This window comes from Oncorhynchus mykiss, chromosome Y (assembly GCF_013265735.2).
Source record: "Oncorhynchus mykiss isolate Arlee chromosome Y, USDA_OmykA_1.1, whole genome shotgun sequence".
NCBI lineage: Eukaryota > Metazoa > Chordata > Actinopteri > Salmoniformes > Salmonidae > Oncorhynchus > Oncorhynchus mykiss.
The window spans coordinates 30644235-30669490 of record NC_048593.1 but is presented as its reverse complement, the minus strand read 5'-3'; the positions used below and the strand labels follow the sequence as shown (position 1 = coordinate 30669490).

Here is a 25256-nt window from a genome sequence, read left to right as displayed (position 1 = left end):
AATGGAATGAGAGCACTATCCTTAAGTGGTTCCATTTTATTTTTCATAACACAAGACACAGATGTACCCGAAATGATTAGAGTTGGTTTTAATTTTAAGACTGACATTCCTGGCAAGGAGGAGAGGGTACTAGAAAAGCAGTGAAGTTTAGAGTAAGACAGTGCCCATTAAAACTGACAAAAAAAACTTACATAACCATCCACACTGCACTTGTTGAACCAAATTCTGGTCCTACTATACGATCTGATCCAGTCTCACAAACCTGCTTTACTTTAAACACAGCGTACTTGTGCTTTGTGACAGGACATCTGGGAGCCACCTTCCCATCATCATCCTCTACTTTAGGGTCCCTGTTCTCCGGAGGGTAACTCCTCCCTCCCGGAGCACTCACCAGTAGGAAATTGTCCAGTTTTAGAAGCATTGGCAGGGCAGCGGGTTGCTCTGCCTCCATGGTAGGACTGCACACTGACAAGAGTTCAGTATATGTTCAGGGTGAAGCCTTTAAGGCAGAAGTGCTCAGTATTTTTTTTACATTGATGAAAACTTTAATGGCGCCGGTGAAGTCAGCAGAGAGCAGAACCTCTGTATGATCGGCCTTCAGAGCCCCTGTGGACAAGAAATACCATGTTAAGCATTGTATACTTTCAAGTGTTTTACTATCCACTCAACACAAACCATATATCTATCAGTTTATGATAATCCCTCTGATTAGTCTAAGCATATCGAAACCGGCATGCTGTACCTGAGGGAATGGTCTCGGAATCAGTGGAGTCCACGCTCTTACACTCTGCATCGGCCCCAGCCCCTGCTTTCTCTGCCCCCGCCTCCTGGGGGACGATCAGGTTAGGATGGGGGGCGAAAATGGCCGACGTCACTACTGCATTGTGGGCTGAAAGACGAGACTTAGCGGAGGGATACTACAACCAAACCAACCAGACATTCATGTTACCAACAGTAAAGACCTGAGCACCCCAACAGTATCTAGGTACCTTTAATTCCCTCCCAGAAGTCATTGCGGTCTCGTCGTACGGAGGTAAACTTGCTCAGATCATGGTAGGTGCTCCAGATGTACACATACTTGTCTTCTGAGCCACTCACAATGAACGAATAGTCATGGCTGGAAAATAAAGAGCGTAGCAGTTCCTTGTGATTTGTTGATCGGCAACATTGAACAACATGGCGGACTGAGGTGGAGTTGTCCTCACCTGAAGCTGGCTTTGATCTGACTACTGCTGTTGACATAACCCTTGTACTTCATGGACAGAGACAGGTCCCGCAGGTCATACAGGCGGATCCTGCAGTCATTGGAGGTTACCAGAATCTAATAACAAAATAAAGAGACTTAGCTAACGGACAACTGTCACTAGCAACGTACCCTCAATTTTAAGTTAAGTGGTCAAGTAGGCTACTGTGGCTATTTGATCATAAGGTAGGGCTACCAGAGTGGCTTACCGTCAAAAACAATAGAGAAAATGCATCCCATAACATTTTAACATGATAGCAGTTTTTCATTCAGCCTACTGTAGCAGCCTTTGTGTGGTGTTCAATGTAGGCCTGCCTTCCATGAGACTTTAGAAAAAACATGCAGGGCTTGACAACCTGTTTATCCACTTGTCCATCAGACAAGGAGGTGACTGAAAATGTGTTTGATGCAAGAAACCACTTTACAAAATAAAATGCATTATTATTCCCCAACCATTATTACAGAGAATCAGACAAATGATGCTGCCTATTGGCTACTCAAAATACCCCATTAAGACAAAAAAAATATCACTTTTCAAGATGTCTAGAAATGTACTAGTTTTGTGCTCTTATAGGAAGCAATCACATCCCCATTAGAATCACCCAAATTATCTATAAAATGGGCTAATAACTCACTAACTAGCAAAGGATTTGAACAAATGTGCATACTACATGCAGCTCTTGCTTTGATCTCAGAACAAGCGCTAGAGGAGTCACTACAGACCCTGGTTTGATTCCAGGCTTTATCACAACCGTCCGTGATTGGGAGTTCCATAGGGCGGTGCACAATTGGCCCAGGGTCATCCAGGTTAGGGTTTGGTAGTCATTGTAAATTAGAATTGGTTCTTAACTGACTTGCCTAGTTAAGGTAAAAATATAACACACCTCCCCCCATAATGACAACGTAAAAACAGGTGTATAGCCATTTTTAGACAAATTTACTTTGTCATTATGGGGTATTGTGTGTATATTGAGGATATTTATTTATTTAATTGATTTTAGAATACAGCTGTAACATAACAAAATGTGGAAAAAGTGACGGGGTCTGAATACTTTCCAATTGTCTATTTGCATATAGGCCTACTGCAGCTCTGATTACACAAACCGTTGCGGCATGACCAGAGTATGGGCTGAGTCGTGCGTGACAATAAAATGGAATCCTACGCCGATGCATTCTGCCTACCTACAACAAAATCTCTTGCATAGTTAGTTTCGGTATGTTGCATTGAAAGTGGATAATGCGTTGAGTTGATCACAATTCCCACAGTAAAGGGAAATGTTAAGTGTTTACTAAGGGGGAAAACTAGAGAAAGTTGATTGAAGTTCAATCTTGTGTTTCTCTGCGTGGGCTGATATTTCTTCTGCGCGGCAGTCCCGGGGAGCTGCACGCCCACAAACGCGTGCAGCTTAGTGGGAACATTGGTCACTAGTAGGTCATCTCCAGAGGCATGTCTATGGCAAGTTCATCAGAGCATGGCTATACCTTGTTCTCTCCAGGAAGAGGCTCGATGCCTGTGATTTTCCGTCCCACTCGGTTCCTGCCTCTGGTTGACCGTACATGGATCTGGGTGTGGTATTTAAGGCGCTGAAAAAAGAACCAACTTAGAAATGGTGTACCATTTCCTGTGTTCCTCATTTTCATAATTATGTTCAGCCATTGTAATGCTCAAAGAATCATCAAACATTGGCTGAAATAATGATTCTTCAAACTTGAGGAACAGTGTATAATTCCCCCTCCACCGTACCTCTGTGTCATAGAAGATGCAGCGGCCATCGTAGGTGCCAATGACGGCGTACTTCCCGTTCTGGCAGAAGTTGGCAGCAGTGATGAGGCGTGTTTGTCCATCCACCTCATTCCACAGAGCCACCTTCTTGTCTGGGATGTTCCACAGACGCAGTTTCCCATCCAGAGAGCCACTCAGAAAGTACCTGTCATCCTAGGAGAAATAACAGATAATTAGTCTGGCTATCAGAGTCAGAACACAAACTCACTCTGCACTTAAAAAAGGGCCATACTTAAACCTAAACACGCACTAACAAAGGCACACAAGCTCACAGAGGCCCACTTACTCTGGGATGGAAAGCGATGGCTGTGACAAAGTCAATATGCTGAAAGCAACATAGACACTCTCTCCTGGATATGTGCCACAGTCGGACGGTCTTATCCATCGACGAGGAAAGCAGGAAGTAGTTCTGGAAACAAAGAACACAGGGAATATTAGGACACAGTGTACAGTCATTTGGGAGTGTTGTTGTTTTTTTAAAGGGGGAAGAGGAAAGGGATTTGGAGTATCACCTTTGACCAGGACAGGTCAAGCAGGTCAGCTGTATGACCCTTGTACTTGCAGAACGGGACTTGGCGGAAGGGGAGATTCTTGTCCTCAGGGTCTTCAGGAACACTGCTCATCTGGGAACAGAAGACACTGAGGTCTGAATGGTAACACCGGTTAAGTTAGACCTTCTGGACAACTGGGTGTGATTGAGCTATTACTACCTCCTTTAGTAGTTTGAGTTAACACAAATAAACCATGCATCTGATTATATCACATATGGGTCCTAACCTTACTCACCCCACCGTCCGTGTCTGATTTGGAGGAACACAGGCTTTCCTGAGAGGGAGAGGGAGACACACGACCTGGTTGACAACATAAAGGGAGGAACCATGAGAAACCCACCAAACAAGCCTTACATTTTCCAAAGCTGTGGTAGAGAGAGAAACTAAACTACTCACGGTCTACCTACCTTCAGTGTTGTACTTTGCCCTCATGTTATTGAAGTAGTCAAAGGAATTTTTCAGAACCCATATCCGCACCACGTTGTCCTGGCCTGCTGTCGCCAACAGCCTCCCGCAGTGAGAGAACTTCATGGTCCACACTGCACCCTGAGGCAACCACGGAACAAGGGTTTGGTAAAATATACATATACTCACGTTTTACATCTACATTCATGGTAACATATGCTTCAGTCACGGCAGTAGTCAATTGTTTAATGAAATGAAAGCACTGACACATTAACACACAATCTTACCATGTGCTCCCCGCTCAGGTCCTGGACCACCTTAACCTGATCAAAGTCGAAGGGACCCTTGAAGCTGTGGGCCGCCTTGAACTTGACAGGCCGGGTGTAGGGCATCCCCTCATCGTCACTGGACGACGGGTCATCCTGGTCGTTATGGAAAACTGAGACAACCACGCAGTGAGACTAAACTAAAACTACTGACCAACTGATGAAGAGCAAATACAAAAATATGTCCATCATGAAAACAAGCAGGCATGTGATGGGGTGGGGCTGTGGGGTTTGGCATACCTTCATCACGGACACTCTTCACCTTGTTGACGGCCTTCTCCCCATACTCCTCAGCCAGATGCTTGGCCCTCTTCACAGACTTGCCCAGGAACTTCTTCAGCCGAGTGCTGGGGGAGTGAAGACAGACGACAAAACTCCATGAACTTTATCACAGGCTCTGTCACAGCAGCAGAGAGGAAAGACTGTAACCACAGCAAGAGGCAGGGCACTGTTCCAAGTCTTACGTTTTCTGTTTCAGCTTCCCTCCGTCTGTGTCAGTCAGCGGAACCTGGCCTCGGTCATCATCATCGGACTGTGCTGCGTCATTCCTGACAGGAAAAACGGAACAAACGGTGATATCCTCTTCTGTATTGCTGCATGTGAGTGCTACTCACTATATCCTTACCAAAGCAATCTGTTAGCACAGGGGAATGATTATATAGCTGTATGTTTTTTAACCATATACCAGGGATTGGTGTGAGCCCATGAGATATTAGAATAGTTTAAGTAACAGGAACAGTTCTTACGTGATGTACTCTTTGGTCCTCCTCATGATGTGTAATGTGAGTGGGTTGATCCCTGTAGGAAGCTTCTCCTCTGCCTGGATCAGAGGGATCTCCTCCCCAGTGTCCAGATTCTTGATCATCACACTCGCCAGGATCTCCTATTAGAGAGGCAGCACACCCAATCAATGAATTGGAAATACACACTCAAAAAGGTATGTGTAGACAGAAGCAAACCTGTACAAAAGGAGCTGAAGGCTGAATGAAAGGAAGATACAGAGACAACGATATGTACCTCATCAGTCAGCTCTCTGCCAGAGTTGGAGCGTGGGCGCTGAGGACCTAGAGAGTCATTAATGGGACCGGATGCCTGCTCATCCTCATTCTCCTGTGGGAACACACACTAGGTGTTAACTAACAGGTATTCAAAATTGTTAAAGGCTGTTGAAAGAGGACAACATAGAAATAAAAGTAAATCCACACACTGGTATGCCGCTCTTAAAGTGTTTAATCAGAAAAGGACTGGGTCTCCGTCAGTACAAAGTGTTCACCAGGTGCAGAAGAATATATACAGTGCATTCAGACCACCTCCCTTTTCCCTAATTTTGTTACGTTACAGCCTTATTCTAACATTGATTGATTGAGGGGGGGAAAAACAATCTACACACAATACCCAATAATGACCAAGCAAAAACAGGTTTAGACATTTTTCGCAAATGTATTAAAAATAAACTGAAATATCACATTTACATAAGTACTTTGTTGAAGCACCTTTGGCAGCAATTACAGCCTCGAGTCTTCTTGGGTATGACGGTGCAAGCTTGGCACACCTGCATTTGGGGAACTTCTCAAAATTGTTCCCTGCAGATCCTCTCAAGCTCGGTCAGGTTGGATGTGGATTGTCACTGCACAGCTATTTTCAGGTCCCTCCAGAGATGTTAGATCAGATTCAAGTGCGGGCCACTCAAGGACATTGAGACTTGTCCTGAAGCCACTCCTGCGTTGTCTTGGCTGTGTGCTTAGGGTTGTTGTCCTGTTGGAAGGTGAACCTTCACCCCAGTCTGAGGTCATGAGCGCTCTGGAGCAGGTTTTCAGCAAGAATCTCTCTGTACTTTGCTCTGTTCAGCTTTCCCTCGATCCTGACTAGTCTCCTAGTCCCTGCCGCTGAAAAACATTCCCACAGCATGATGCTGCCACCATCATGCTTCACAGTAGGGATGGTGCCAGGTTTCCTCCAGATGTGACGCTTGGCATTCAGGACAAACAATTAAATCTTGGTTTCCTCAGACCAGAGAACCTTGTTTATCGTGATCAGAGTCCTTTAGGTGCCTTTCGGCAAACTCCAAGCGGGCTGTCATGTGCCTTTTACTGAGGAGTGGCTTCCGTCTGGCCACTCGAACATAAAGGCTTGATTGGTGGAGTGCTGCAGAGATGGTTGTCCTTCTAGAAGTTTCTCCCATCTCCACTTTGAGGCTCTGTCAGACTGACCATCGGGGTTCTTGGTCACCTCCCTGACCAAGGCCCTTCTCCCCCGACTGCTAATAGAATGTAATACATTTTAGAATAAGGCTGTAACGTAACAAAATGTGAAAAAGGGAAGTGGTCTGAATACTTCCCGAATGCACTGTACTTCTTGGGCAACAATTAGTGGACCTGTGTCCCGTGCCAATGGAACGCATGGGAAACAAATACCAACTGACCTGTGCTGTGACCACCTTGTCCCCGCTGGTGGCACTGGCCAAGTCCAGAGAGTGCTGCAGATCCTTGGTGATGCCTCTCACTGTGCTGCTGGGAGACACCAGGCCACACGGCTCCTCTGGCTCCACTGCACACAAAGGCCAATCACACAGCAGACACGCAGGGTCAAAGGTCAACACAGTAACCTTGTCTCCATTGTTAAACAATTAATTTTAATAGAAATTATAAGTAGAGGTGTGGGGACAGAAGTGAACATTTATGAGAGGTCAATGTATTTATGCCCTGTAGGAACATTTTTAATTGACATGCATATCAGCATTCAGTCTATTGACCTTATGCAATTGGTGTGTGGAGAATCAAGTACAGTGTTATTTACCATCCAGTCCTGTGGGCCTCATACACTCCTGGGACTTCTTGCTGAGGGGTAGAGCAGGTCGGGATGGGGGAGGTGGTCGTGGAGGAGGAGCTCCGCTGGGAGGAGGGGGGCGTGAGGGCAGAGGCTTCTTGGTGCTGGCCACAATGTCAGGCTCTACAGTGAACTGCCGTGGGGGTTTAGAAGGCCCAGGGTCGGTGGAGTCACATAGCTTCTTGTCTGTGAGGGGGACCTGGTCTAGGATGTCTGCAGGTCTCTGCTCCCTGTCTTCTGCAGACACCCGGGGTAGGTCAGGGAGGTCCGGCGGGAGGTCTGGTTGACTCTGGCCCTGACCCAGGGTGCTGGTGATGTCTGGGGGCTGGACATGCTCCTGTGACCCAACTGACGGGCCGGGGATGTCTAGGAGAACCATGGCACACGCTCCCTGCTGTTCCTGAGGCTGTTCTGATCTCTCAACCACAGGCTGAGGTTCCACAGCGGGATGCTCTGGTTCTATAGGGGCCTTATACTCCTTCTTCACCACTGACTCCGCCCTCGTCTCAACATCCCTCTCTCCCATCAACAGAGCCTCCTCCACCACAATTCCCTTCTGGCTCTCCTCAATGATGCTGTCGATGATCTAGGAGGAACAAGACATCACAGATGAAAACATCATCATGCAAAGGAAAGTTCTCATAACAGGATGTTCCTCTAATGAAGAGTTTGTTCTTGTATTCAGTCACGGTGAAAGAGGGGTGTGGAGAAGGATTAGACAGACAAATGTTGAGGGGCTGTGTGCGTTGATTTTAAAGAGCGACTGCCTCTAAAAACCAATGGCCCTAGCCCTCACCCTCCGATCCAACAGGTCCCAGATGTGCTCAATGGGATTGAGATCCGGGCTCTTCACTGGCCATGGCAGAACACTGACATTCCTGTCTTGCAGGAAATCACGCACAGAACGAGCAGTATGGCTGGTGGCATTGTAATGCTGGAGGGTCATGTCAGGATGAGCCTGCAGGAAGGGTACCACATGAGGGAGGAGGATGTCTTCCCTGTAACGCAAAGCGTTGAGATTGCCTGCAATGACAACAAGCTCAGTCCGATGCTGTGACACACCGCCTCAGACCATGACGGACCCTCCACCTCCAAATTGATCCCACTCCAGAGTACAGGCCTCGGTGTAATGCTCATTCCTTTGACAATAAACGCGAATCCGACCCTGGTGAGAAAAAAAACGCAACTCGTCAGTGAAGAGCAGTTTTTGCCAGTCCTGTCTGGTCCAGCGACGGTGGGTTTGTGCCCATGGGCGACGACGTTGCCGGTGATGTCTGGTGAAGACCTGCCTTACAACAGGCCAACAAGCCCTCTGACCACTGATGGAGGGATTGTGCGTTCCTGGTGTAACTCGGGCAGTTGTTGTTGCCATCCTGTACCTGTCCCGTAGGTGTGATGTTTGGATATATCGATCCTGTGCAGGTGTTGTTACACGTGGTCTGCCACTGCGAGGACGATCAGCTGTCCGTCCCGTCTCCCTGTAGCGGTGTCTTAGGCGTCTCACAGTACGGACATAGCAATTTAATGCCCAGATGAGCAGGGACCCTGGGCATTTTTCTTTTGGTGTTTTTCAGAGTGAGTAGAAAGGCCTCTTTAGTGTCCTAAGTTTTCATAACTGTGCCCTTAATTGCCTACTGTCTGTAAGCTGTTAATGTCTTAACGACCATTCCACAGGTGCATGTTCATTAATAATTTATGGTTCATTGAACAAGCATGGGAAACAGTGTTTAAACCTTTTTACAATGAAGATCTGTGAAGTTATTTGGATTTTTACTAATTATCTTTGAAAGACAGGGTCCTGAAAAAGGGATGTTTCTTTTTTTGCTGAGTTTGCATATACAGTGCCTTGCGAAAGTATTCGGCCCCCTTGAACTTTGCGACCTTTTGCCACATTTCAGGCTTCAAACATAAAGATATAAAACTATTTTTTTTGTGAAGAATCAACAACAAGTGGGACACAATCATGAAGTGGAACGACATTTATTGGATATTTCAAACTTTTTTAACAAATCAAAAACTGAAAAATTGGGCGTGCAAAATTATTCAGCCCCCTTAAGTTAATACTTTGTAGCGCCACCTTTTGCTGCGATTACAGCTGTAAGTCGCTTGGGGTATGTCTCTATCAGTTTTGCACATCGAGAGACTGACATTTTTTCCCATTCCTCCTTGCAAAACAGCTTGAGCTCAGTGAGGTTGGATGGAGAGCATTTGTGAACAGCAGTTTTCAGTTCTTTCCACAGATTCTCGATTGGATTCAGGTCTGGACTTTGACTTGGCCATTCTAACACCTGGATATGTTTATTTTTGAACCATTCCATTGTAGATTTTGCTTTATGTTTTGGATCATTGTCTTGTTGGAAGACAAATCTCCGTCCCAGTCTCAGGTCTTTTGCAGACTCCATCAGGTTTTCTTCCAGAATGGTCCTGTATTTGGCTCCATCCATCTTCCCATCAATTTTAACCATCTTCCCTGTCCCTGCTGAAGAAAAGCAGGCCCAAACCATGATGCTGCCACCACCATGTTTGACAGTGGGGATGGTGTGTTCAGCCGTGTTGCTTTTACGCCAAACATAACGTTTTGCATTGTTGCCAAAAAGTTCAATTTTGGTTTCATCTGACCAGAGCACCTTCTTCCACATGTTTGGTGTGTCTCCCAGGTGGCTTGTGGCAAACTTTAAACGACACTTTTTATGGATATCTTTAATGGCTTTCTTCTTGCCACTCTTCCATAAAGGCCAGATTTGTGCAATATACGACTGATTGTTGTCCTATGGACAGAGTCTCCCACCTCAGCTGTAGATCTCTGCAGTTCATCCAGAGTGATCATGGGCCTCTTGGCTGCATCTCTGATCAGTCTTCTCCTTGTATGAGCTGAAATTTTAGAGGGACGGCCAGGTCTTGGTAGATTTGCAGTGGTCTGATACTCCTTCCATTTCAATATTATCGCTTGCACAGTGCTCCTTGGGATGTTTAAAGCTTGGGAAATCTTTTTGTATCCAAATCCGGCTTTAAACTTCTTCACAACAGTATCTCGGACCTGCCTGGTGTGTTCCTTGTTCTTCATGATGCTCTCTGCGCTTTTAACGGACCTCTGAGACTATCACAGTGCAGGTGCATTTATACGGAGACTTGATTACACACAGGTGGATTGTATTTATCATCATTAGTCATTTAGGTCAACATTGGATCATTCAGAGATCCTCACTGAACTTCTGGAGAGAGTTTGCTGCACTGAAAGTAAAGGGGCTGAATAATTTTGCACACCCAATTTTTCAGTTTTTGATTTGTTAAAAAAGTTTGAAATATCCAATAAATGTCGTTCCACTTCATGATTGTGTCCCACTTGTTGATTCTTCACAAAAAAATACAGTTTTATATCTTTATGTTTGAAGCCTGAAATGTGGCAAAAGGTCGCAAAGTTCAAGGGGGCCGAATACTTTCGCAAGGCACTGTATTTTCCTAAAATAAATGTTATAATTTAACTCGTTTTCATAAAGGAAGATAAAATGTCTGTACCAAAAGCAATCACTTTTGCATGTGAATACACAGAATCCTCCTCCCTCCGCGTGTTTGTTTGCGTCACTTTTGTTTTGAGATGACTTCGTTGTCGGCCATAGCGGGGCAACTGGCTCTCGCCAGGGAGCCAGGTGCAATCACTTCTCACCCTGTTCAAACTCCTCCCACCGGGGTAACCCAGGCCAGATAAACAAACCCCCTCAATAGGGATCCCCGAGCAAACGATCACTTTGTTTGTGACTGAAAAGCCCTATACGGATTGACCAACTATGGTTTGTATCCCCTACCGAAGGACAGCATCATACGGCATAGGTGGTTGGTGTTTGTTGGTCCCCAGAGCAGTTGTAGTGAATATACAGGTATCGAGACCATAGACTGCTAGTTATGTATATTTTGATAACCATGATCACCATCATTGCTAGCGTCGCTGACGTTAGTTAGCCAGCTGGCTAACGTTAGCCTACCACAATACAACTTGGATTTGACTCAGAAACACATTTCAAAAGGCAAATAATTAGTAGGAAAACCTTTTGTCATAATTGTGATGTTGCCAGATTGACTTTAGATGCTGTATAACTTTAGCCAGTTAATTAAGATTGAGGGGACCACTGTATTTTAGCTAGCTAACATTACAGAAGCTAGCCATTTTTGAAGCGCTTTGATCACACACTCCATAGCCGATGTGAGCAAGACCTTTAAAACAGGTCAACATTCACAAGGTCCACGGGGCCAGACGGATTCCCAGCATGTGGAATCAGAGCATGCTTGAACCAACTGTCAAGTGTTTTCACTGACATTTTCAACCTCTCCCATGTTTCAAGCAGACCACCATAGTCTGTGTGCCCAAGAACGTGAAGGTAACATGCCTAAATGACTACCGCCCCGTGGCACTCACGTCGGTAGCCATGAAGTGCTTTGAAAGGCTGGTCATGGCTCACAACACCATTATCCCAGAAACCCTAGACCCCACTCCAATTTGCATACCGCCCAAACAGATCCATAGATGATGCAATCTTTATCGCACTCCACACAGCCCTTTCCCACCTGGACATTCCTGCTATTCATTGAATACAGCCTAGCATTCAACACCACAGCGCCCAAAAAGCGCATCACTAAGCTAAGGACCCTGGGACTAAACACCTCCCTCTGCAACTGGATCCTGGACTTCCTGGCAGGCTGCCCCCAGGTGGTAAGGATAGGCAACACAGCCACGCCGATCCTCAACAATGGGGGGCCCTCAGGGGTGTGTGCCTAGTCCCCTCCTGTACTCCCCTGTTCACTCACGACTGTGTGGCCAAGCACGACTCCAACACCATCATTAAGTTTGCTGACGACACAATAGTGGTAGGCCTGATCACCGACAACGATGAGACAGCCTATAGAGATGAGGTCGGAGACCTGGCCGTGTAGTGCCAGGACAACAACCTCTCCCTCAACATGATCAAGACAAAGGAGTTGCTCGTGGGCTACAGGACTGTAGTGGACGGGTTAAGCATTTCAAGTTCCTTGGTGTCCCCATCACCAACAAACTATCATGGTCGAAAACACACCAAGACAGTCATGAAGAGGGCACGACAAGACCTATTCCCCCTCAGGAGACTGAAAAGATTTGGCATGGGTCCCCAGATACTCAAAAGAGTTCTACAGCAGCACCATTGAGAGGATCCTGACCATTTGCATCACCGCCTGCTAAGGCGACAGCTCAGCATCCGACCGTAAGGCGCCACAGAGTGTAGTGCGAACGGCCCAGTACATCACTGTGGCCAAGTTTCCCACCATCGAGGACGTATATACCAGGCGGTGTCAGAAGAAGGCCCCCCAGAAAATTTACAATTTGTAAAATGTACTTAATTTCTCAGAACAAGAATAGACTGACGAGTTTCAGAAGAAAGGTCTTTGTTTATGGCCATTTTGAGCTTGTAATCGAACCCACAAATGCTGACGCTCCAGATACTCAACTAGTCTAAAGAAGGCCAGTTTTATTGCTTCAGTTTCAGCTGTGCTAACATAATTCCAAAAGGGTTATTTAATGATCAATTAGCCTTTAAAAATTATAAACTTGGATTAGCTAACACAACATGCCATTGGAACACAGGAGTGATGGTTGCTGATAATGGGCCTCTGTACGCTTATGTAGATATTCCATTAAAAATCAGCCGTTTCCAGCTACAATAGTCATTTAAAACATTAACAATGTCTTTCTGATCAATTTGATATTTTAAATGTACAAAAAGTGCTTTTCTTTCTAAAACAAGGACATTTCTAAGTGACTTCAAAACTTTTGAACAGTAGTGTACATTTGAGGACATAATATGGCAAAGTTGTTTTCTTCTAATGATTTGCCTACTTTAGCCATGGCATCATATTTCCATGCCACTAACTTAGTGTAATTTAGACAAAACCTTAACATTAGCATCCGAGGTGCAACCCATGTCTCGGGCACAAATAAATAATGGATGCAGCGATGGTGGTACTATGTAGCTCATGTCTGACTACAACAGTGTACTAACTAGCAGCAACAAACTCAAACCAATCCAGGACCATAGCAAAACATGTCACAGTTGGTTGCATAGTGTAACGGTGTCACCATTCTGAATCTAATCTGGAGCTAGTCAGTCAACATCTGTAAAACATAAAATTAGCTTCCAAACAAGATTAAGTTATTTCTCGAACTATGTTTATAACTGATGGATGATGACGACAATCGTTGACCCTGCTTTTCTGTTCAACAAAGTGCACAGTTGGGTGCCAGACTGATTCCCTGGTCAAAAATGGATGCCAGCACCTACCAGAAGAAGCATAGGTACCATAACATGTCCAGCAATGTGATAGCAATGGTTTAGTGACCTCCAAAAATAATCTTGTTCACTTGCTATTTTCAAAGGTTGTCAGGCAAGACCTCCGAATAAAAATGTGTCATGGCAAAGCAGTATTTTTGGGGGTCCTGAATACAACGTGTTATTTTTGGGGCAAATCCAATCCAGCACATTATGGAGTACCACTCTCCATATTTTCAGTTTATGGGTATGCTTGTAATCATTAAGACTGGGGAGTTTTCAGGATAAAAAAAAATAAATGGAATGGAGCTAAACACTGAGCAACAACTAATTTAAATGTGGAATAAGTCAAGGGTCATGGAATACTTTCTGAAGACACCATATGTGTTCAGATGCATGAGATGCAGGAGAGACCTGGCACTCAACACCTCCACAATGAGGTGATTACTAATAATAAAGTACAGCACAAATGTCCAGTAATAGCAACACCCTTTTCTTTCCATGTATCACTGATGAACTCTGCCTATTTCTACTGATGGACTGGAGATGCTTTTGCCAAACGACAGACTCAGTCATTTGATGAGAAGACCATAGTAGGGTAGGTTTTATCTGACCTGTTCAAATTTCCACATAGTACCTGTTTGTACGTCAGATATTACCTATCCTAACTGCCATTGGTAATAGTCACTGTTTGTGTGTATGTGTGTATGTGTTCACAGAAACATGTATGGAGCCAGCACATGGAGACGTGATGTTTCAGACTAAGAGACAGGCTTGATACTGATGTTTCTGAATGGAGAGAGACCTGGCACTCGGCGTTAAAATGTGCCAAGGTAGCCCCCATTAACACCAATAGGCACAGTATCTGTATCTGAATGAGAATGAAAGATATACATTGTTATATTAGCAGAGCACTGCTTCTATGGTATTATGTTTATTCTACATGGACCTGTTATTACATTTGAAAGTTATCAAAACACTTAGTTTAGAATATCTACATAAATTCAGAAATTGCATTCTTCTCACATTACTCTGTAGGCTACTGACCTATTCAAAGCTTCCTCCAGCATCTCACTATACATCTGCATGTATTTATTGAACTCAGTCTGCAGGAGATATGTTTGATGTGATTGAGTGGGGGGAAACGGTTGCAGGCAAGGTTCTGACTGATTGGTGTGTCAAGAAACCCCCACATCAAACCACACCCCCAAAACAACTCACATTTGGCTTCTGCCAGCATTTCTTGAGGAGCAAGCCAAAAGGGTGCAGGTATTTTATTGAACCTTTAACTAGGCAAGATAGTTAAGAACAAATTCTTATTTAAAATGACGTTCTACACCGGCCAAACACGAACGACTCTGGGCCAATTGTGCACCACCCTATGGGACTCCCAATCACAGCCGGTTGCGATACAGCCTGGATTTGAACCAGGGTGTCTGTAGTGACACCTCAAGCACTGAGATGCAGTGCCTTACACCGCTGCGCCACTCGGGTCCCCCCAGTTCCCCGTTTATGACCTAGACCACTTAGTGGTGTATACACCCCTCACTGGCAGTGACTCCATAGAACAGTGAGACTAGCTACATTTACATAAATCCCAGGACTCAGCCACCATAAAAAATAAACATTTAGACATGAACAACACATACTCAGCAACTTTTTTTTTTTTTAAATCACAGGGAATAAAACAAAACTTTGCTTCCTAATGACATTCACAATGCCCCATCTGAGTAGGGATTCATGAGTGTTGGCATAGATTTGAAGATGAAGAAATACCTGGATGGGGTCATCTTGGCGTGCCTCAAGTGTGGCCAGCCCAACAGCCACGTCCTCTGGTGGCCTCTCTACCACCCCCTGCAGGAACACAAAACAAAGGCACAAAAACAAAAGGGAGAGTCAAACAACCTCATACAGTGCATCCAAGCACTTTAAAATGCTGGGATGTGCTTATGTTCTGTAATATTTTACTAGTAAATGAGATGACAGTGTCCTGAATAGATTATTTAAAACACAACTTCACTGGCAACTCAGGACATTCAATAGCAAACTGCTTATTGCAAACAATCCCACTTAAAGTTGTGTTTTGGGTTAACTTTAACCTCAATAGAGCACTTAAAAGCCATCCTCTAGCTAGCTCATTTGAAAGTAGTTAACAGCAGATATGCCTTTTAAGTAATGATTTAACTAAAACCAGCACTCTGGGTTACAGTCTTTGATATGCCGCTCCAAAGTTAAACTTCACTCTTTAAAAAAGGAGATGGCTGTTAGAAACAAATGTTCAAAACTGTAAAATGCTAGTAAGAAGAAGACATACCGGAGGTGTGGGAAGAACAAACTGTGTCGGTGTCCTAAGCAATAAAAAGATGCGTAAAAGTGTGTTAGTCACAAGACTAGTCCTGATATGGTTGTGTGTCAAAGAGACAAGTCAGACTCTCTCCCTTACACATTGTTCACCGTGAAAACACAATTCCTGTTGGTAGACTTGAAGGAATTGATCTCCCCACAACATTTGAATAATTAAAAAGATGGGAGTAGAGTAAACAAGGCAAAATCATCCAGACAGATGAGTCGTTATTGTTGTCAAATAATGATAACTAATGTTTTTGTTCCTTTATTAGCTACAGAAAAAACACTGAATGTATGAACAAAACAATGTTCTCTCTTGCTAACATCTGGTGCAACTCAATGGCCAGCATCATCTACGTCATATCTGAGAACGTTTCAATACCAATCACAGCATATAACCATAGTTCTTTAAAAATAGCTGTAAGTAGAAAGGTCACTTACAAATTAGGCGGTGGAGTAAAATTTACGTCTTCAGCAGCATCGTAGAATTCCTCTGTGTCACTATCTGACGCCATTTAGCTAGCTAACGAGAACTAGATATCGTAGAGGCCCTGCATGCATCTAAACTAAGGGAAATCGCTGCAATATTTATGTGTTCGGTTCGAAGTGAAGAAGACATCCAATTTGTGCAGCAAATAAAAAGGTCATAGACTGAAAACTCACTTACTTCGCTAGGATACACCCAGATGTTGCTAGCTACTAAGTTGCTAATGCATTTGAGAGGCCACTCACCTGTGTGTACTAGCTACTCCTAACTGGCTGCTAACGTAACCAGCTAGTTAACGAAGTTACTTAGCGCTAGTTTTTACCTAGGTAACTACCAAGTTTCTTGAATCAATTCATAAATACATACTCCGAACTAAATGTCTAACGATAAAACGCCTGCCCATTAGCGTCTTCCTCAACAACAACAACAAAAAAAGGGCTGCAGCCAGGCCAAATGTAGCTTGTGTATTCACAAATAAGGAAGAACACCCCAAAAGATTAATAACGCATACGGAAATCTCGCGATAACTTATCTGAGCCCACTTCCAAGCCCACTCCTCTCGCATCCTCCCCTCATATTGATGTAAATGAGAACTTGTTCTCAACTGGCCTACCTGGTTAAATAAAGGTTAAATAAAATAAAATACAAATACCCTCATGGTTCTCATGTGTACAGTCCATGGCATGCGTCTCTGATGGCTTCACAGTCGGGCACCATTGTAGCAAACCGTGAAACACCCATTGTGGAACTCGAAACTGGGTATATATAAACACTGCTCCAATAGGGTTATAGGGTTATAACTCACTTAAGCTTTTCTTGTCTATGTTTAATGTTTTTTCATGTTTTGTGTGAACCCCAGGAAGAATAACTGCTACTTTTGCAACAGCTAATGGGGATCCTAATAAAACACAAAAAATACCACTTTGGGGGGATTGTATTGAGCCTAAGCAAGGGTCATCATTACACTATTACTGAAAAAAAGTATAATACGCATGAATCCTTCATTAACAGCCCTGAAATAAGTAGACTATTGACCAAATCAGGTTCCCTCTTTGTTTATATATGAAGGAGAGACAGGGACCATGAGTATATGAGAGGAGGAGAAGAGAGGAGTGGGCTTGGAAGTGGGCTCAGATAAGTTATTGTTGCAAAAGCAGCAGTTATTCTTCCTGGGGTTCACACAAAACATGAACCATGACATAATACAGAACATTAACAGACAAGAACAGCTCAAGTGGTTTAACCCTTTTGGACCAGTGTTTAGCAATAGATACCTAGTTTCGAGTTCCACAATGGGTGTTTCACTGTTTGCTACAATGGTGTCCGACTGTGAAGCCATCAGAGAGGCATGCCATGTACTGTACACATAAGAGACTTGGTATAGTGACGTGTGGGAATTCACTCTCTGAATAGAGGGGATAGTGTAACAACCCTTGCATAGCAAGGCTCATCACAATCACCCCAAACTTATTGAAACAGTGGTTAGTAGTCATTTGCTTGGGGAGCAAACATGGTCTTCAGGTCTGAAAGAAAGAGTGTGGTTCATCGAACCAATTCAATTGCAGGGGTTCAGACCAGACTCAGAAATAAAACACACTTAATCTGGTTAAAAACAATTCCAAAAAATTTGCTATCAATAAAATTGATTTATAAATAAAACCAACAAGATCGATATTTACAGAACTCTTCTTTCTTCTGAGGTTTCACAACTCCAGTAAATGGCATATTCTACCACCAGCTGGACCACGTCTACTTTGTTTGGCATTTAAGTTTTGCGACTATGAAAAATATTGCCGTATGATCCTACCATTTACCAGCGTGGCTACGTCACGTTCCTTGCAAACGACCATTGGATAGGTTGGAGGCGGACCTTAGTGAGATCTATGGGTAGAGTGGATTTGAGGGTTTAAGAAGAAAACAAGGACGTATCAGGTAGGAATTTCGCTATTTAAAAGTTTATAGAATGTCTTTTAAATTCTCCTTGTATATGTAAAATGTTGAATACAACAAAACGCAACCCAACGTTTTCAATTACGGGTAACTAGCTAAAGAAGTAGCTAGCTAGCTAAGTAGCTTAAGATGTAGCTTCAGCTGGCTAACTAACTTCACGGGTAGCCATGCTGTGTGGTTTGTCCTTCCTACAAATGCTCTCGCCCGGCGAAGTTGGTATACATTGACACTGCTTAATGGGTTTAAGCACACCACGATAGCTAACTAGCTAGCTAGATAAATATGCGTTCCACCTTTATTTCTAATTGTTGCCTTAGCTTTTCACTTAGGTGATCATGAATGTTTGGAATAAAGATGTTGTAACTAACTATCCAGCCTGTAGTTACAGCTAGCTAGCTATCCAGACTGTAGTTACAACTAGTTAACGTTAGCTACCTAACTTTCAGACTTTCTGAACAGTGGTGGTCATACTAGGTAGCTAACTAGACAGCTAGCAAGCTAGTGAAAGTTTTATACGTTTCCAATAAACATGTGTAGTCATGTCCTCCATGCATGGCTACGCTGGGGTTAACTCGTTGTTAAACTTAAAGCTAGCTAACAGTTGACTGTACAGCAGCAAGTTAACTTATCTATTTGATATTTTGCTTAGCTAGTATGAACGCCAGGAAAGTGAGGCATGGATAATTATTAATAATAATTTACCTTGTTACCACGATATCGGCGTGACAGACTGAGGTTTAGAATATTAAATTGAATTGAGGGCGTCGACTGGGCGCTGTCCTTTTTTCTAGTTTCAGATGTAATTCTTGCTGCTCTTTATCATCTATGTTAACTTATTGACTGACATTAGCTAATGATTTAATAACCTTTAACCATGTGAAATTTGACCGACTCAAATTGCTCGACAATTTGTGCATCACCTGTCAGAAGGCCTTCTCGTGTAAATAATTTGTTTGTAATATAGGGTCGGTATAGGTGCACTCAGAAGGTGGATGTGTTTATTGGAGGAGCTGGTGTCATGAGGATTGCCATACGAGACAACATCCAAACCGCTAACTGAGTTAGTTACCTGCCCCAATGGAGCATGCACGTATTTGCTTTCAAAATCAGTATATCGTTATGGAAGCAGCAGACCGTCACCCATCACATGAGCCCTTTTTAGTGTAATGCCAATTGATTTTTTGCTACATGTTTTCAGATCTGTCCACATGTGGCAACTACATAGCATGTGCAGTAGGCTACACAGTATACATCAAAACCTCTGTGTGTAGGCTAAAGGCTAGCCAGACCTAGTGGACTAAACTCCACGGTGAAGGAAGTTTATGATGAACTTCACCAACAGTAGAGCAGAGACCAGGCTTTGTGGAATTGAGCTCCGGCGACATCGATTCAGCCATGGTCAATACTTAAAGGTAAAATGGTAGGCGTTTCATGATTTACATGTGTCCTCTGTAGTTGCTGGACTTTCTTTGTTTGCTGAAATCATACTTTTTCAATAAACGTGAATCAAATACAACCACCAACCTTTTGCTCGTTTCTGTCTCTCAAAGATGACAACTCAGTGCAAATGCGCATGCATGTGTCAATTGAATCTCAAAGTATGAATTTCAGCAAACAAAGGCATGCAAGTACAGATGACAAACAGGCATAGTGTAGGCGTTTCCTGATTGAAAGTTTTGACCTTGGGTGAATCAATGTAGTCGGAGCTAGATCCCACAAAGCCTGGTCTCTGTTTCACTCTGTTGGTGCAGTCATCATAAACTTCCTTCTCCATGGAGTGGTGTTTAGTCTGCTAAGCCAGACTTCGTTTTTCTCTATGTTGGATGTGTTTTTGTGTTCTTTGTCCTGAGTGTGACTGGAGAAAATTGTCTACACATTGTTCACAGTCAAACAAAGGGCCCTTTGCCACTAACCTGCAAAAATAACAAGTAACGTGCCATGTTCAAGATGGCCACTGATTGGCTTTGTGTTTTGGCCTCTCTGGATGGAGGATCATGGTTGAACCTTGTTTGTCCCGTCTAGGCCTAGTAGTTTAGTTCTTCAAGGTTGCCCTCTCCTGGCTTAGCTTGACCTATAATCATGTCTTCAGGTGGAAACTTTCAAGATCAGGAGGCATTTCATTAAAACTAAATGCATGCTCTTCAACCGATCGCTGCGTGCACCTGCCCGCACGTCCAACATCACTACTCTGGACGGTTCTGACTTAGAATATGTGGACAACTACAAATACCTAGGTGTCTGGTTAGACTGTAAACTCTCCTTCCAGACTCACATCAAACATCTCCAATCCAAAGTTAAATCTAGAATTGGCTTCCTATTTTTCAACACAGCCTCCTTCACTCATGCTGCCAAACATACCCTTGTAAAACTGACCATCCTACCGATCCTCGACTTTGGCGACGTCATTTGCAAAATAGCCTCCAATACCCTACTCAATAAATTGGATGCAGTCTATCACAGTGCCATCCGTGTTGTCACCAAAGCTCCATATACTACCCACCACTGCGACCTGTACGCTCTTGTTGGCTGGCCCTCGCTTCATACTCGTCGCCAAACCCACTGGCTCCAGGTCATCTACAAGACCCTGCTAGGTAAAGTTCCCCCTTATCTCACCTCGCTGGTCACCATAGCAGCGCCCACCTGTAGCACGCGCTCCAGCAGGTATATTTCTCTGGTCACCCCCAAAACCAATTCTTACTTTGGCCGCCTCTCCTTTAAGTTCTCTGTCTGCTGCCAATGACTGGAACGAACTGCAAACATCTCTGAAACTGGAAACACTTATCCCCCTCACTAGCTTTAAGCACCAGCTGTCAGAGCAGCTCAAAGATTACTGCACCTGTACATAGCCCATCTATAATTTAGCCCAAACAACTACCTCTCCCCCTACTGTATTTATTTATTTATTTTGCTCTTTTGCACCCCCATTATTTCTATCTCTACTTTGCACATTCTTCCACTGCAAATCTACCATTCCAGTGTTTATTATTATTATAAAAAAAATGACTTGCTATATTGTATTTACTTTGACACCATGGCCTTTTTTGCCTTTACCTCCCTTATCTCACCTCATTTGCTCACATTGTATATAGACTTATTTTTCTACTGTATTATTGACTGTATGTTTGTTTTACTCCATGTGTAACTCTGTGTTGTTGTACCTGTCGAACTGCTTTGCTTTATCTTGGCCAGGTCGTAATTGTAAATGAGAACTTGTTCTCAACTTGCCTACCTGGTTAAATAAAGGTGAAATAAAAATAAATAAAATAAAAATGTTGTTTAGCAAGAGACTAGAGTTAATTTCAATCTTCATAGAGTTTTTTATTTTATTTCAGCAAATTAGGCTAGGCACCGGTCGTGGACTGGTCTTTTCCAACCAATTGCATTTCAGCTTGACTAGACTAAAGTCATGTCCCAGCCTCTGTTGCACTGCGTGTATGACAACTCCAGCTACTTTGATATGCTTCTGAATTCTGACTGGTAGGAAGTCACTTTAAGTCATTAGGATATGCAATGTAGCTACATAATTGTAGAATTTTAATGCCACTATGCGCACCTAAAATTAGCTCGGATGGTGTGGAAGCCACAGGTGTTGTCACCTTTTATTATAGGTAGCAGACTAACCGCTATATTATCTACTCGCTTTTCATTTTCTGTCACCTCTCTTCCTATGTCCTTCTGTCTGACTATGTAGACCCCTGGTGGGGTCCTGTGGACTGAACTATCCACACAGACTGTGCTGCAATTATCACCCCATCTGATCTCCACTGTAATCATGACCAAGCTGAACAGTGGGGTGCAGGGAGGACAGATGGCAGACAACGCCCCAAAATATGAGTCTGAAATATTAATAGAAAGGCCATATGCTCATGCTGCTAATAAATGGAAAAAGAGAGGAGGCAGAGCTGAGCTCTGTCCACCTGGCCTTGTGGAAATTTGGGAGAGATATTTGTTGCTTATTTAATTGTACAACATTTCATTGTCATGTGTTTAACCTTTATTTAATTAGGCAAGTCAGTTGAGAAGAAATTCTTATTTACAATGACGGCCTACCCCGGCCAAACCCTAACCCGGACGACACTGGGCCAATTGTGTGCCGCCCTATGGAACTCCCAATCACGGCCGGTTGTGATACAGCCTGGAATCGAACCGGGGTCTGTAGCGATGCTTCTAGCACTGAGATGCAGTGCCTAAGACCACCTTGCCACTTGGTCAACCCTATCTCTCTTATTGAAAATATTTTATAATGAGGTTAATTAGGATAAAGGTGAAATAAAATGAAACAAAGTCTTAAATGTAGAATTTTGAAAGACTATATTTGAGCAATATTGCTAATAACACAAACCACGAGGTAGAGATCTGCTACCCAACATGAGCCCGACGGGCCCGACATTTATAATGGATTTGCTAAAGGAGGAAGTTATTTTTGGTTCCAGGCAGGGCCTTAAATTTGGCTATCAGGCCTGGGTAGGGCCTGAAAATCGTGGGCTTAAAATTCATGCCCAGCAGGGTTATATCCTGAGGTGCCTTATTTGGGATGGGCGGTGTCCAGATTTTCATATGGTCATGTTGTTTCTGTACCATACTGGGGTATGCGGTATTACCGGAAGTGCACACAAGGGGCGCTAGTTCCACAACAAAAAAAATTGGACGCAGCGATCTTGATCCAGGAAGGGATTGAATTTCTCTGCTGTAACCAAGAAGCTTGATCTTGACATCGAGCCACTTAACTAGCAAGTTATCAAACCAAATGCATAGCTGGAGCCCAGACCTGGATATAATTTATTTGACACATAGTAATACTTAACTTAGTTATAAGCAGTGGCGTTGGTATTTCGTGGGGGGGGGGGGGGGGGCTCCACGGTATATCGCCCGAGCCTTATTGCTATTATAAACTGGTTACTGGCATGAATAGAACAGTAAACACCTATTTTTGTGTCATACCCGTGGTATATTGTCTGATATATCTTAGCCAATCCGCATCCAGGACCCACACTACACGGCTTATAATGCGAGTTTGAAAACAAATGCACTACAGGAAGGGATTAGCCTATTGCATTTTATGACTTTGAAACTAAACAGGGGAACGGGGTTTGGCTAGGAGTCAGTCAGTGTTGGCAAGGGGGGTAGCACTGTGACAACTGTTAAAGTAGTGTAGATTGTCCATCTCCCATTTCCAGTTTGCGGTCTTGCAGCCCTGAGCTTTGGCTTTCACTGGGACAGAAGGTGACAGTGGAGAAGTGGGATAGGACTGAACCGGTCTTAGATTTTCCAAACCCTCCACAAACTTTCTTTAGGCTATTCATGTGTACAGGCGAAGGGGTTGATGATTGTATTATCACCTAAATGACCTTTGAAGAGCCCTGACAATATCATTAATGTATTGTTCACCTGTTTTTCAGTGGTGTGGTTTTGGCGAGGGCATGGAGCACCCTGTACACAGAGGGGAGACGATGTCCCTCGGACTGCACGACAGGTACTGTGCAATGTATGTCCAAAATTTATTCTACATCTATACACACAACCATTCAACGTTCCTCACTTTCCTCTGAAGTGGCTCATTTTAGCCGTTCTGGGTTTTAGCCGTTCTGTGAACATGTAACGTTAGTAATTATCTCATCTCTTGATTAATATATGAAGTTAGTCTAACGACATTAAATATTTTTTATTCTCTCTTATTTTTGTCGGGTCTGCTTGCTTTCTCTTACGGACAGAGATAGAAATGGTGGTTTTAAACAAAAATAATATTTCCTTTTTGATAGTCTTGAGTTTCTACCTCTTGCATCATTTGCAATAATCTGTTTCTGTTTTAACTTTAACTTGCCTGTTAAGTAACATTCATGATTACATCTTAAAGTGAGTCAAAGACATGGACTCAGTATGGAGTGTTCATGCAGCTCGGTGTGTGTGGGCTAACTTAGCTGTTGACGATGCTGCAGCAGTGATTCAGGTTGGGTTACAGCGTGTATCCATGACTCAGTCTGTCAGAGGGCTGTCATTGTCCCCCTGTTGCTGGGTAAATGGCTGCCTCTTTGGGCCTGTCTCCAGGCCCCTCTTTGGGATGTGTTGTTTTTGTACCAAGTGACTAATGCCTTATTTCAAGCTGTGAGTGGATTTTTATCTCTAAGCCAGTTACTATCGTCAACGGTAATGAATTAGGAAGTTGTGTGATTGTGGAGAGCCAGGGGAGATTACTCACAACATCATGACTGTTGACTATTTTAAATTCTGCTGCTCTCATGACTGTATTTTTCTGTGTCCTCTATGGTGTAGTGTCAGCTAGGCTTCTCTAAGCCCCTGTCCTTTGTGCCTTCCTGTGTGTTGCAGCAGCTGTTCAGGGATTTTGTCTTCTCGGAGCACTTCATGAAGATTTTAGTGGAGTGCCTCAACTAGAAATGCTTTCATGACACAATGTTACAGATTTAGCTCTAACTAGAATCTGTGTCAGTGCATTTTGACCTATGGTTTATTAGAATGATGAGCTCTGACTACTCAAGTATACAGTTTTTTTGTTTTTAACAAATTGTATTTCTTTCCACCAAAACAAGTTGCTGTGATGTCTACCCAATCCTGCCTTCAGTCATTTCCATGACCATAACCACAACAGATCTTAACGGGCAATGCTTCAGTCGTGTGGTTTTATGGTTTCCCTTTTTGTAAAGTTTGTATTTCCTTATTATATTGTGTCCAGTCCTTTTGAAGCTAAGCAGTAGTTTAAAAATGTTTTACAAGGAGCACATGTGCGCATAAGTTCAAATGTAGGCACGCACACAAAGAAATTTAGTAGCACAATTAAAAATATTTGAGGTAATAAAGCTAGAATTGTACATTTTTCTAGGCTCACTGGTGCGCTTAAATAAAAAAAATCCACATCCCACAGAAAAATATTTAGCCGCATATGCCAGTAAAATTGTCACACTGTAGATAGAGCCCTGGGCTTGGGCGGTATACAGGGGTATGATTTTCAATACCGTTGAAACAATTTCTAGCTTATTCTTTATTTTTAAATAAATACCTGCAGTCAACTTGTGCGCTAGGTTAATAGATAA

General features: G+C 43.5%; 2 protein-coding genes across 9 annotated transcripts in view; one reads left to right on the top strand and one right to left on the bottom strand.

Annotated features, from left to right (window-relative positions):
* Window positions 1-16: 16 nt before the first annotated feature.
* On the bottom strand, window positions 17-16799 carry LOC110510020 (WD repeat-containing protein 44). 2 transcript variants are annotated; one of them, XM_021591288.2, is made up of 20 exons: window positions 16215-16799; window positions 15742-15775; window positions 15204-15281; window positions 7105-7720; window positions 6731-6855; window positions 5326-5418; window positions 5055-5191; window positions 4773-4856; window positions 4549-4655; window positions 4270-4421; window positions 3985-4123; window positions 3804-3877; window positions 3539-3649; window positions 3313-3435; window positions 2988-3179; window positions 2726-2827; window positions 1206-1321; window positions 990-1117; window positions 743-889; window positions 17-606 (listed from the first exon to the last, which is right to left on the bottom strand). In XM_021591288.2, the coding sequence occupies exons 1-20, from the start codon at window positions 16286-16288 to the stop codon at window positions 488-490; spliced, it is 2751 nt and encodes a 916-aa protein (XP_021446963.2). In that variant the 5' UTR covers window positions 16289-16799; the 3' UTR covers window positions 17-487. The 2 variants fall into 2 exon arrangements, with proteins under 2 accessions (XP_021446963.2, XP_021446964.2); XM_021591289.2 differs by having other exon boundaries at window positions 3813-3877; window positions 16215-16797.
* A 1243-nt stretch (window positions 16800-18042) lies between these two features.
* Window positions 18043-25256, top strand: part of klhl13 (kelch-like family member 13) — a 76056-nt gene continuing 68842 nt past the window's right edge. For 2 of the 7 annotated variants that reach the window (XM_021591284.2, XM_021591280.2), the window contains exons 1-2: window positions 18043-18192; window positions 23610-23683. In XM_021591284.2, the coding sequence (XP_021446959.1) occupies window positions 23631-23683 (53 nt within the window). In that variant the 5' untranslated portion in view covers window positions 18043-18192; window positions 23610-23630. Of the gene's footprint in view, window positions 18193-19603; window positions 19623-23609; window positions 23696-25256 lie in introns of those variants that run through there. The other 5 variants (XM_021591283.2, XM_021591279.2, XM_036968351.1 and 2 more) reach the window with 4 other exon arrangements.

What these genes read in the sequence shown, in the direction of transcription:
- LOC110510020 (XM_021591288.2), bottom strand. Translation starts at nt 16,288, where the DNA reads ATGGCGTCAGATAGTGACACAGAGGAATTCTACGATGCTGCTGAAGAC. An exon ending in AGGACCAAAGAGTACATCAC is followed by an intron (nt 4,857 to 5,054) that starts GTAAGAACTGTT and finishes TTTTCCTGTCAG; the next exon opens with GAATGACGCAGCACAGTCCG. An exon ending in CAGATCAAAGCCAGCTTCAG is followed by an intron (nt 1,118 to 1,205) that starts GTGAGGACAACT and finishes TTTATTTTCCAG; the next exon opens with CCATGACTATTCGTTCATTG.